Here is a 12,242-nt window from a genome sequence, read left to right as displayed (position 1 = left end):
CCTCTTCCTCCCACATCTCCATGGAGCACTTGCACGTCTTTCCCCACCACTGGGCCAGAAACTCTTCCATGATTCTCCAGCTTGTCTGCCCAGAGCTGGTGGACAGAGCTCTGCCCACGTAGGACAGCAGTGCTCCACACAGTCCCATACTGCAGACATGCTGCCAGGCCATGGCTGCCCTTCCTCACACACCAGCACACAAAGCGACCGGCATGGCTAGGCCCCCAGAACACCTGGCCACAACAGCTGTGATGAGGCACGACTGCTGCCTCCCACCACTCTGCCCTCACCCAGCATGCAGGCGATGCCACTGGTGGCAGGACCCAGTGGTTGGCTGGGGGTCGTAGCACTGGGGCCTGGGGAGTGGTGTGGATGGGCAGAAATGGAAAAGATGTCCTCAAGCACAAGAGGAGACACACAAACTTCTGCGCAGGTGGTGGAGGAAAGCTGTAGCTGCTCTGACAGTTCACAGACGTTTTCCCCTTCCCCTGTCTTGACAATTACGGGTGATGCACGTTCTCCTGAGCCCCCAGGAGTGACCAACATACTGCTCGACTGCTCTTCTTGATTTCCCTGGCAGGAACCGTCTCCAACAAAGACCACTGTGCAGAGCCAGGATCACATGATGAGTAGATGTTTGGGAAAGGAAAGGACGTGAGGAGGGTACGGACACCCACCTCCTACTCAAGGCCTTTGTGCCCCCTGGCTCTGGATGGCTGCAATGGGTAAATGATGTGAGGGGAACCTTGGGCAGACTTGGTTGTGTCTCCTTCACCCCCTCCCAGTGCCACCAGTTGCAGCTGGGCACATGAGCACAGTCAGCAGGTGGCAGCAGCTCTGACCATGCAGTGGCCGTCTCTCTGTCTCCCCAGACCTCCACGGGTGACCACAGAAAAGGCAATATAAAGAGGTCAAACATGCTGTGGTGGCTGTGCAAGACGTCTGTTTCTCTGTCATGTTCTCAAAGTAGGATTGGGTATGCGTTGCCATTCTTCCCGCTGAGAGAAGGGAGGAGGTTCAGGGGGCTGTCCGCTACAAGACCCACTGGGGACTCTGATCTTCAGTCGTAATGCCCTGCCCCAGGGGCCCAAAGGCCCCAGTAGCAAAGCCAGGAGTGCAGCCAGCAGCCCCACTGCCCTGGCTCTGAGTTTTGGGGGAAGTCTGGAAGAAGAAGGATGAAGAAATACCTTGGGTCGAGAATGTGGTGCAACAGAGCTTTTATTGAAGGTCCCGCATAGCAGGAAGATGGCAAAAAGGGAGGCCCTGGGCAGGGGCATCCACCAACTCCTTGCAAAAGGCAGAGAGGAGGTGACCAGCAATCACACCGCAGGAACAGGAGGAAGGCGCTAGGCTGCGTATCACGGGGCAGCAAGTCCTGAAGAGAATCTCAAGCGGGGCAGGTAAAAGTCAGAGCTGCGCCCCATGCAGGCACGAGGCCTCCAAGCTCTGGAGGCCAGTGAAGATGAATGGGAGCCCTTCCTGCTGGTGTCATGTCGGGACATACCAGGGCAGTTCTGGAGCTCTCCTTTGTCAGAGGTTGGAGGCAGAGGTGGGCTTAGCAGGGCCCGCAGTTGCCACTGAGGTACCTGAGGCCCCGACGCCAGCCACCGTATCCGCAGCTCCCAAATGCTCCATAGCCCCCATAGCCTCCAAGGCCTCCATAGCCTCCAAGGCCTCCATAACCACCAAGGCCTCCATAGCCCAAAAGGCCGCCATAACCCCCAAGGCCTCCATAGCCCCCAAATCCACCACGGCCTCCAAAAGTGCCACCGAAGCCCCCTGCCACACCCGGGATTCCCGCCGAGCCGACTACGGCGTGCTGCGGGAAGGAGCTGAGGATGGGCCCGGGCAAGGTGAGCACCGTGGCCGGGGGCTGGATCACCACGGTGGAGTCGGGGCACTGCCGCACGCAGGGCTCGTTGGCGCTGTCAGCCACTGGGGCCGGGGCGGCCACCCCACACACAGGGGCACACAGGCTGGAGCAGGACATCTTCCACGCAGGCAAGGAGTACTGCAAAGGGCAGGCAGAGTTAGGCAAGGGTCTGGGGAGAGGCTGTATTGATGGGGTCAGGGAGAGAGCCGCGAGAAGCCTCCAAGAGCACGACTTACCCAGGTGATCTGTTTAGAGACAAGCGGAGGAAGCAGGATAGAAGGCTGCAAAGCCCTCAACCCTTTTATACCTGTCCCAGACAGCCTGCAACATCAGGCAGGGGGCGGTGGTGGAAGCCTCAGATATTCATGCAATAAAGCCAGCACAAATCATGACACACTTGGAGATGTGGAGCAATTATATCCCTCCCCATCAGGGACACTGTGGCTCAGACTTGCCCTGCGGAGCAGGGAGGTGATGGGAGTGACAAACTGTGACATTCAACTACATCAAAGGCCAGACACTGCTGAAGCTGACCTGAAACACCAATAAACCCTGATTTCTTCCTAATCCCAAACATTTTCTATGTGGAAGAGTCACGGGCAATTGGCAGAAGATGTGCTTTGCAACCCTGTGCACAGCCAACACGCCTGCCATTACCTCCGTTTTATGTGCTGGTAAACAGAGGTGGTGGAAGTTTGGGTAAAGGGATGAAGCCATCCTACCCACTTGCAAAAGCTCCCAAACATTCACCATCACCCTGTACAGGCAAGGGCTGCAAGGCACTCAGGTCGGAGTTTAGGAGCATCCCTAACCATTGCCCTTCTCCATGCTCTGTGGGAAAAGGGCTACTCCTTGCTCTCCAATTCACCTGAAGGCCAAGCAAAGAGCTGTGGCTGTGTTGGCATTGTGGGTGAAGCCCAATCCGCCTGGGGGATTAAGAATTCATTGGGGTTTATTGGTGCCGTGAGGTCAGCTTCAGTAGCAGCTGGCCTTTCAAGAAGTTATGTGTCACAGCTTGTTCCTCCCATCACATCCCTGCTCCCCTGCGCATGTTTGAGCCTCAGTGTCCTCAATGGGGAGGGATAAAATTGCCCCACGTCTCCACGTGTGTCATGAAGGGTTTCAGTTTTATTGCATGAATATCTGGGGCTTCCAACTCTGTTCAATGCCGCAGGCTGTCTGAGACAGATATAAAAGGGCTGAGGGCTTTGCAGCCCTCTATCCTGCTTCCTCCACTTGTCTCTAAACAGATCACCTGGGTAAGTCGTGCTCTTGGAGGCTTCTCGCGGCTCTCTCCCTGACTCCATCAGTACAGCCTCTCCCCAGACCCTTGCCTAACTCTGCCTGCCCTTTGCAGTACTCCTTGCCTGCGTGGAAGATGTCCTGCTCCAGCCTGTGTGCCCCTGTGTGTGGGGTGGCTGCCCCGGCCCCAGTGGCTGACAGCTTCAACGAGCCCTGCGTGCGGCAGTGCCCCGACTCCACCGTGGTGATCCAGCCCCCGGCCACGGTGCTCACCTTGCCTGGACCCATCCTCAGCTCCTTCCCGCAGCATGCCGTGGTCGGCTCGGCAGGAGTCCCGGGTGTGGCAGGGGGCTTCGGCGGCACTTTTGGAGGCCGTGGTGGCTTTGGGGGCTATGGAGGCCTTGGTGGTTATGGAGGCCTTGGAGGCTATGGAGGCCTTGGTGGTTATGGAGGCCTTGGAGGCTATGGGGGCCTTGGAGGCTATGGGGGGCTATGGAGCGTTTGGGAGCTGTGGGTATGGCGGCTGGCGTCGGGGCCTCAGGTACCTCAGTGGCAGCTGTGGGCCCTGCTAAGCCCACTACTGGCTCAAGCCCCTGACGAAGGAGAGCTCCAGAGCTGCCCCGGAATGTCATGACATGACACCATCAGGAAGGCTCCCCTTTATCATCACTGGTCTCCAGAGCATGGAGGCCTAATGCCTTCATGGGGCCCACCTCTATCCTTCTCCTCCCTGCTTGAGCTTCTCTACAGGACTTGCTGCCCCATGACGATGCACCCATGCAACGGACGCCTCCTGTGGCATTGCTGCTGCTCACCAACGCTCTGCCTTCTGCAAGGAGTCAGGAGCTGCCTTTCTGCCATCTCCCTGCTCCCCTGGACCTGAAATAAAAACTCTGTTGCACTTCATTCTTGACCCTGTCTTTTCTGTGACCCTTCCTCTGTTTGCTTCTTTCTGTGAGGCTGGGGAGCTGCCACCGGGGAGTCCTCAGGGGCCCTGCAGGCACTCCCTCACCTCCTCCAAATGCCCTGCGCAGCACAGCCATTACAAGAGGGTCGCCACAGCCTCCCCAAGGGCAAAGGTGTGGTTAGAGTCAACTGGGAGGCCACAGGACAGAGGAAGGAGGTGGAGGTCCACCCACCAGCCTTTCCTGCAGCCCCTCCGGTTTCCCTCCTCTTCCTCCCACATCTCCATGGAGCACTTGCACGTCTTTCCCCACCACTGGGCCAGAAACTCTTCCATGATTCTCCAGCTTGTCTGCCCAGAGCTGGTGGACAGAGCTCTGCCCACGTAGGACAGCAGTGCTCCACACAGTCCCATACTGCAGACATGCTGCCAGGCCATGGCTGCCCTTCCTCACACACCAGCACACAAAGCGACCTGCATGGCCAGGCCCCCAGAACACCTGGCCACAACAGCTGTGATGAGGCACGACTGCTGCCTCCCACCACTCTGCCCTCACCCAGCATGCAGGCGATGCCACTGGTGGCAGGACCCAGTGGTTGGCTGGGGGTCCTTGCACTGGGGCCTGGGGAGTGGTGTGGATGGGCAGAAATGGAAAAGATGTCCTCAAGCACAAGAGGAGACACACAAACTTCTGCGCAGGTGGTGGAGGAAAGCTGTAGCTGCTCTGACAGTTCACAGACGTTTTCCCCTTCCCCTGTCTTGACAATTACGGGTGATGCACGTTCTCCTGAGCCCCCAGGAGTGACCAACATACTGCTCGACTGCTCTTCTTGATTTCCCTGGCAGGAACCGTCTCCAACAAAGACCACTGTGCAGAGCCAGGATCACATGATGAGTAGATGTTTGGGAAAGGAAAGGACATGAGGAGGGTACGGACACCCACCTCCTACTCAAGGCCTTTGTGCCCCCTGGCTCTGGATGGCTGCAATGGGTAAATGATGTGAGGGGAACCTTGGGCAGACTTGGTTGTGTCTCCTTCACCCCTTCCCAGTGCCACCAGTTGCAGCTGGGCACATGAGCACAGTCAGCAGGTGGCAGCAGCTCTGACCATGCAGTGGCCGTCTCTCTGTCTCCCCAGACCTCCACGGGTGACCACAGAAAAGGCAATATAAAGAGGTCAAACATGCTGTGGTGGCTGTGCAAGACGTCTGTTTCTCTGTCATGTTCTCAAAGTAGGATTGGGTATGCGTTGCCACTCTTCCCGCTGAGAGAAGGGAGGAGGTTCAGGGGGCTGTCCGCTACAAGACCCACTGGGGACTCTGATCATCAGTCGTAATGCCCTGCCCCAGTGGCCCAAAGGCCCCAGTAGCAAAGCCAGGAGTGCAGCCAGCAGCCCCACTGCCCTGGCTCTGAGTTTTGGGGGAAGTCTGGAAGAAGAAGGATGAAGAAATACCTTGGGTCGAGAATGTGGTGCAACAGAGCTTTTATTGAAGGTCCAGCATAGCAGGAAGATGGCAAAAAGGGAGGCCCTGGGCAGGGGCATCCACCAACTCCTTGCAAAAGGCAGAGAGGAGGTGACCAGCAATCACACCGCAGGAACAGGAGGAAGGCGCTAGGCTGCGTATCACGGGGCAGCAAGTCCTGAAGAGAATCTCAAGCGGGGCAGGTAAAAGTCAGAGCTGCGCCCCATGCAGGCACGAGGCCTCCAAGCTCTGGAGGCCAGTGAAGATGAATGGGAGCCCTTCCTGCTGGTGTCATGTCGGGACATACCAGGGCAGTTCTGGAGCTCTCCTTTGTCAGAGGTTGGAGGCAGAGGTGGGCTTAGCAGGGCCCACAGCTGCCACTGATGTACCTGAGGCCCCGACGCCAGCCACCATATCCGCAGCTCCCAAATGCTCCATAGCCCCCATAGCCTCCAAGGCCTCCATAGCCTCCAAGGCCTCCATAACCACCAAGGCCTCCATAGCCCAAAAGGCCGCCATAACCCCCAAGGCCTCCATAGCCCCCAAAGCCACCACGGCCTCCAAAAGTGCCGCCGAAGCCCCCTGCCACACCCGGGATTCCCGCCGAGCCGACCACGGCATGCTGCGGGAAGGAGCTGAGGATGGGCCCAGGCAAGGTGAGCACCGTGGCCGGGGGTTGGATCACCACGGTGGAGTCGGGGCACTGCCGCACGCAGGGCTCGTTGGCGCTGTCAGCCACTGGGGCCGGGGCGGCCACCCCACACACAGGGGCACACAGGCTGGAGCAGGACATCTTCCACGCAGGCAAGGAGTACTGCAAAGGGCAGTGAGTTAGGCAAGGATCTGGGGAGAGGCTTTACTGATGGAGGCAGGGAGAGAGCCGCGAGAAGCCTCCAAGAGCAGGACTTACCCAGGTGATCTGTTTAGAGACAAGTGGAGGAAGCAGGATAGAGGGCTGCAAAGCCCTCAACCCTTTTATACCTGTCCCAGACAGCCTGCAACATCAGGCAGGGGGCGGTGGTGGAAGCCTCAGATACTCATGCATTTAAGCCAGCATGAATCATGACATATGTGGAGGTGCAAAGCAATTATATCCCTCCCCACTGGGGACATGGAGGCTCAAACGTGTCCTGGGAAACAGGGAGGTGATGGGAGGAACAGACCGTGGCTCTCATCTGCATGAAAGACCAGCTTCTGCAAAGCTGACCTCATGGCACCAATAAACCCCAATGAATTCTTAATCCCCCAGGCGGATTGGGCTTCACCCACAATGCCAACACAGCCACAGCTCTTTGCTTGGCCTTCAGGTGAATTGGAGAGCAAGGAGTAGCACGTGTCCCATGGGGCAGGGAAAAGGGCAATGGTTAGGGATGCTCCTAAACTCCCACCTGAGTGCCTTGCAGCCCTTCCCTGTACAGGGTGATGGTGAATGTTTGGGAGCTTTTACAAGTGGGTGGGATGGCTTCATCCCTTTACCCAAACTTCCACCACCTCTGTTTACTAGCCCATAAAAGGGAGGTAATGACAGGCGTGCTAGCCTTGTGCACAGTTGCAAAGAGTTTCTTCCCCAAAATTCCTCTGACACTTCCTCATAGACAAAGTTTCGGATTATGAATACATTTGGATTTACTGGTGCTGTGAGGTCAGCTTTAGTGGCGCCTAGTCTTTCATGTAGGTGAGTGGCATGGTCTATCCCTCCCATCACCTCCCTGTTCCCGAGGGCACGTTTAGCGCCTTATGTCCGTGATGGGAACGGATGTAATTGCCTCGCATCTCCACATGTGTCATGCTGGAGCTAGCTTTACTGCATGAATACCTGGGGCTTCCAACTGTTCGATGCTGCAGGCTCTCAGGGACAGGTTTAAAAGGGCTGAGGGCTTTGCAGCCCTCTATCCTGCTTCCTCCACTTGTCTCTAAACAGATCACCTGGATAAGTCATGCTCTTGGAGGCTTCTCAGGGCTCTCTCCCTGACTCCATCAGTACAGCCTCTCCCCAGACCCTTGCCTAACTCTGCCTGCCCTTTGCAGTACTCCTTGCCTGCATGGAAGATGTCCTGTGTGCCCCTGTGTGTGGGGTGGCCGTCCCGGCCCCAGTGGCTGACAGCGCCAACGAGCCCTGCGTGCGGCAGTGCCCCGACTCCACCGTGGTGATCCAGCCCCCGGCCACGGTGCTCACCTTGCCCGGGCCCATCCTCAGCTCCTTCCCACAGCACGCCATAGTCGGCTCGGCGGGAGTCCCGGGTGTGGCAGGGGGCTTTGGTGGCACTTTTGGAGGCCGTGGTGGCTTTGGGGGCTATGGAGGCCTTGGGGGTTATGGCGGCCTTTTGGGCTATGGAGGCCTTGGTGGTTATGGAGGCCTTTGGGGCTATGGAGGCCTTGGAGGCTATGGGGGCTATGGAGCATTTGGGAGCTGCGGATATGGCAGCTGGCGTCGGGGCCTCAGGTACCTCAGTGGCAACTGCGGGCCGTGCTAAGCCCACCTCTGCCTCCAGCCCCTGATGAAGGAGTGCTCCAGAGCTGCCCTGGTATGTCCCGACATGACACCAGCAGGAAGGGCTCCCATTCATCTTCACTGGCCTCCAGAGCTTGGAGGCCTCGTGCCTGCATGGGGCGCAGCTCTGACTTTTACCTGCCCCGCTTGAGATTCTCTTCAGGACTTGCTGCCCCGTGATACGCAGCCTAGCGCCTTCCTCCTGTTCCTGCGGTGTGATTGCTGGACACCTCCTCTCTGCCTTTTGCAAGGAGTTGGTGGATGCCCCTGTCCAGGGCCTCCCTTTTTGCCATCTTCCTGCTCCCCTGGACTTGCAATAAAAGCTCTGTTGCACCACATTCTCAACCCAAGGTATTTCTTCATCCTTCTTCTTCCAGACTTCCCCCAAAACTCAGAGCCAGGGCAGTGGGGCTGCTGGCTGCACTCCTGGCTTTGCTACTGGGGCCTTTGCTACTGGGTGTTAAGCTGAGGCAGGGGAGATTTAGGATGGACATCAGGAAGAGGTTCTTCACCGAGTGGGTGGTCGCACACTGGAACAGGCTCCCCAGTGAAGTAGTCACTGCACCAAACCTGTCTGAAATTAATAAGCGATTGGACTGTGCACTTAGTCACATGGTCTAAAATTTTGGGTAGACCTCTGCGGTGCCAGGAGTTGGACTTGATGATCCTTATGGGTCCCTTCCAACTCGGGATATTCTATGATTCTATGATTCTTTGTGCAGCTGGGGCAGGGCATTACAACTGAAGATCAGAGTCCCCAGTGGGTCTTGTAGCGGACAGCCCCCTGAACCTCCTCCCTTCTCTCAGCGGGAAGAGTGGCAATGCATACCCAATCCTACTTTGAGAACATGACAGAGAAACAGACGTCTTGCACAGCCACCACAGCATGTTTGACCTCTTTATATTGCCTTTTCTGTGGTCACCCGTGGAGGTCTGGGGAGACAGAGAGACGGCCACTGCATGGTCAGAGCTGCTGCCACCTGCTGACTGTGCTCATATGCCCAACTGCAACTGGTGGCACTGGGAAGGGGTGAAGGAGACACAGCCAAGTTTTCCCAAGGTCCTCCTCACAGCCATGAACACATCACAGCCATCCAGATCCACGGAGCACAAAGGCCTTGAGTAGGAGGTGTGTGTCTGTACCCTCCTCATGTCCTTTCCTTCCCCAAAAGTCTTCTGATCATGTGATCCTAGCTCTGCACAGTGGTCTTTCTTGGAGACGATTCTTGTCAGGGAAATCAAGAAGAGTAGCGGGGCAGCACGTTGGTCACTCCTGGGGGCTCAGGAAAACATGCATCACCCGTAATTGTCAAGACAGGGGAAGGGGAAAACGTCTGTGAACTGTCAGAGCAGCCACAGCTTTCCTCCACCTCTTGCGCAGAACTTTGTGTGTCTCCTCTTGTGCTTGGGCACATCTTTTCCATTTCTGCCCATCCACACCACTCCCCAGGCCCCAGTGCAAGGCCCCCCAGCCAACCACTGGGTCCTGCCACCAGTGGCATCCCCTGCATGCTGGGTGAGGGCAGAGTGGTGGGAGGCAGCAGTCGTGCCTCATCACAGCTGTTGTGGCCAGGTGTTCTGGGGGCCTGGCCATGCAGGTCGCTTTGTGTGCTGGTGTGTGAGGAAGGGCAGCCATGGCCTGGCAGCATGTCTGCAGTATGGGACTGTGTGGAGCACTGCTGTCCTACGTGGGCAGAGCTGTGTCTCCCAGCTACAAGCAGGCAAGCTGTGTATACAGGGAAGAACTTCTGGCCCAGTGGTGGGGAAAGACGTGCAAGTGCTCCATGGAGATGTGGGAGGAAGAGGAGGGAAACTGGAGGGGCTGGAGGAAAGGCTGGTGGGGAGCCCTCAGCCTCTTTTGGCTGCCCCATGGCCTCTCAGGTGGCTCCAGTCAGGCCTTTGCCCTTGGGGAGGCTGTGGCAACCCTCTTGTAATGGCCGTGTTGCCCGGGGTAGGGCGTGGAGGCGAAAGAATGCCTGCAGGGCCCCTGAGAATACCCCGGGTGGCAACTGGTAGGGATGGACCCAGAAAGATGGTGCATCCATACGGCAAGGAGGGAGAATAGCAAGCGCCAAGGAAAAAAACTGTGGTCAAGAATGTGGTGTAACAGAGCTTTTATTGCTGCTGTAGGGGATTGTAGGGGATCAGGGAGACGGCAGTAAGCCAGCCCCTGACTCCTTGCAGAAGGCAGAGCGATAGTGAGCAACAGCCATGCCACAGGAGGCGTCCGTTGCTTGGCTGCCTCGTGATGGGGCAGTGAGTCCTGAAGCGAAGCTCAAGCAGCGAGGAGAAGGACAGAGGGGCCCCATGAAGGCACAAGGCCTCCAAGCTCTGGAAACCAGTGACTCCGAAGGGGAGCTTCTCCTGATGGTGTCATGTCGGGATGTTCCAAGGGCAGCTGCGGAGCACTCCTTCTTCAGGGGCTGGAGCCAGAGGCGGGCTTAGCAGGGCCTGCAGTTGCCGCTGAGGTACCTGTGGCCCCGACGCCAGCCGCCATATCCGCAGCTCCCAAAGGCTCCATAGCCCCCATAGCCTCCAAGGCCTCCATAGCCCCCAACACGTCCATAACCACCAAGGCCTCCATAGCCCAAAAGGCCACCATAACCCCCAAGGCCTCCATAGCCCCCAAAGCCACCACGGCCTCCAAAAGTGCCACCAAAGCCCCCTGCCACTCCCGGGACTCCTGCCGAGCCGACTACGGCGTGCTGCGGGAAGGAGCTGAGGATGGGCCCGGGCAAGGTGAGCACCGTGGCTGGGGGTTGGATCACCACGGTGGAGTCGGGGCACTGCCACACGCAGGGCTCGTTGAAGCTGTCAGCCACTGGGGCCGGGGCGGCCACCCCACACACAGGGGCACACAGGCTGGAGCAGGACATCTTCCACGCAGGCAAGGAGTACTGCAAAGGGCAGGCAGAGTTAGGCAAGGGTCTGGGGAGAGGCTGTACTGATGGAGGCAGGGAGAGAGCCGTGAGAAGCCTCCAAGAGCAGGACTTACCCAGGTGATCTGTTTAGAGACAAGTGGAGGAAGCAGGATAGAGGGCTGCAAAGCCCTCAGCCCTTTTAAACCTGTCCCAGACAGCCCACGGCATCAAACATAGGTGGAAGCCCCAGATATTCATGCAATAAAACTGAAACCCTTCAAGAAACACGTGGAGATGCGAGGCAATGATATCACTCCCTACTGGGGACATTGAGGCGGAAATGTGCCCTGGGGAACAGGGATGTGATGAGAGGAACAAACCATGACACTCACCTACATTAAAGGTCAGCAACTGCTAAAGCTGACCTCAGGGAACCAATAAACCCCAATGAATTCTTAATCCCCCAGGCGGATTGGGCTTCACCCACAGTGCCAACACAGCCACAGCTCTTTGCTTGGCCTTCAGGTGAATTGGAGAGCAAGGAGTAGCCCTTTTCCCACAGAGCATGGAGAAGGGCAATGGTTAGGGATGCTCCTAAACTCCCACCTGAGTGCCTTGCAGCCCTTCCCTGTACAGGGTGATGGTGAATGTTTGGGAGCTTTTGCAAGTGGGTGGGATGGCTTCATCCCTTTACCCAAACTTCCACCACCTCTGTTTACCAGCACATAAAACGGAGGTAATGGCAGGCGTGCTGGCTGTGCACAGGGTTGCAAAGCACATCTTCTGCCAATTGCCCGTGACTCTTCCACATAGAAAATGTTTGGGATTAGGAAGAAATCAGGGTTTATTGGTGTTTCAGGTCAGCTTCAGCAGTGTCTGGCCTTTGATGTAGTTGAATGTCACGGTTTGTCACTCCCATCACCTCCCTGCTCCGCAGGGCAAGTTTGAGCCACAGTGTCCCCGATGTGGAGGTATATAATTGCCCCGCATCTCTACGTGTGTCATGATTCATGATGGCTTTATTGCATGAATATCTGAGGCTTCCACCACCGCCCCCTGCCCGATGCTGCAGGCTGTCTGGAATGGGTATAAAAGGGCTGAGGGGTTCACAGCCCTCCATCCTGCTTCCTCCACTTGTCTCTTACCACATCACCTGGGTAAGTCCATGCCTTATGTGCCTGTTCCATTCCTCAGCAGTCATTTCATTATTTCATCTGTTGGTGCGGGTTCTGCATGTGTTTTTGCAGTGTCGTATAGGCTTGGTTTTAATGGTAGCATTTCATAGCTAAGGAAAGGATGGATATTGAAGCTTTTAGGCATGGTGCTTTGAGCTTCCCAATGCAATTGAGTCCTTTGGGTGCTCAGTCACTTTCCATGTGCTTTGGATGATGTGGTTTTTCCTGTGTCC

The 12,242-nt window shown here is 57.0% G+C and overlaps 4 protein-coding genes and 1 pseudogene across 4 annotated transcripts; 2 read left to right on the top strand and 3 right to left on the bottom strand.

Annotated features, from left to right (window-relative positions):
* Positions 1-1,242: 1,242 nt before the first annotated feature.
* On the bottom strand, positions 1,243-2,127 carry LOC121060927 (claw keratin-like). Its single transcript, XM_040539113.1, has 2 exons — positions 2,110-2,127; positions 1,243-2,011 (listed from the first exon to the last, which is right to left on the bottom strand). The coding sequence occupies exon 2, from the start codon at positions 1,988-1,990 to the stop codon at positions 1,556-1,558; it is 435 nt and encodes a 144-aa protein (XP_040395047.1). The 5' UTR covers positions 1,991-2,011; positions 2,110-2,127; the 3' UTR covers positions 1,243-1,555.
* A 961-nt stretch (positions 2,128-3,088) lies between these two features.
* On the top strand, positions 3,089-3,826 carry LOC121060926 (annotated as a pseudogene).
* Positions 3,827-5,527: 1,701 nt separating this feature from the next.
* On the bottom strand, positions 5,528-6,416 carry LOC121060925 (claw keratin-like). The gene is made up of 2 exons (XM_040539111.1): positions 6,393-6,416; positions 5,528-6,296 (listed from the first exon to the last, which is right to left on the bottom strand). Exon 2 carries the CDS (start codon positions 6,273-6,275, stop codon positions 5,841-5,843), a length of 435 nt encoding a protein of 144 aa, XP_040395045.1. The 5' UTR covers positions 6,276-6,296; positions 6,393-6,416; the 3' UTR covers positions 5,528-5,840.
* Positions 6,417-7,092: 676 nt separating this feature from the next.
* On the top strand, positions 7,093-8,311 carry LOC121060650 (claw keratin-like). The gene is made up of 2 exons (XM_040538596.1): positions 7,093-7,153; positions 7,511-8,311. Exons 1-2 carry the CDS (start codon positions 7,093-7,095, stop codon positions 7,954-7,956), a joined length of 507 nt encoding a protein of 168 aa, XP_040394530.1. The 3' UTR covers positions 7,957-8,311.
* A 1,759-nt stretch (positions 8,312-10,070) lies between these two features.
* Positions 10,071-10,924, bottom strand: LOC121060924 (claw keratin-like). The gene has a single exon (XM_040539110.1). It carries the CDS (start codon positions 10,847-10,849, stop codon positions 10,415-10,417), a length of 435 nt encoding a protein of 144 aa, XP_040395044.1. The 5' UTR covers positions 10,850-10,924; the 3' UTR covers positions 10,071-10,414.
* Positions 10,925-12,242: the final 1,318 nt, after the last annotated feature.

Source organism: Cygnus olor, chromosome 28 (assembly GCF_009769625.2).
Source record: "Cygnus olor isolate bCygOlo1 chromosome 28, bCygOlo1.pri.v2, whole genome shotgun sequence".
Classification (NCBI taxonomy): domain Eukaryota; kingdom Metazoa; phylum Chordata; class Aves; order Anseriformes; family Anatidae; genus Cygnus; species Cygnus olor.
The sequence above is the reverse complement of the archived record's forward strand: the minus strand, read 5'-3'. Positions and strand labels throughout refer to the sequence as shown.

What these genes read in the sequence shown, in the direction of transcription:
- LOC121060925 (XM_040539111.1), bottom strand. Translation starts at nt 6,275, where the DNA reads ATGTCCTGCTCCAGCCTGTGTGCCCCTGTGTGTGGGGTGGCCGCCCCG.
- LOC121060924 (XM_040539110.1), bottom strand. Translation starts at nt 10,849, where the DNA reads ATGTCCTGCTCCAGCCTGTGTGCCCCTGTGTGTGGGGTGGCCGCCCCG.
- LOC121060650 (XM_040538596.1), top strand. Translation starts at nt 7,093, where the DNA reads ATGAATACATTTGGATTTACTGGTGCTGTGAGGTCAGCTTTAGTGGCG. An exon ending in AGTGGCGCCTAGTCTTTCAT is followed by an intron (nt 7,154 to 7,510) that starts GTAGGTGAGTGG and finishes TGCCCTTTGCAG; the next exon opens with TACTCCTTGCCTGCATGGAA.
- LOC121060927 (XM_040539113.1), bottom strand. Translation starts at nt 1,990, where the DNA reads ATGTCCTGCTCCAGCCTGTGTGCCCCTGTGTGTGGGGTGGCCGCCCCG.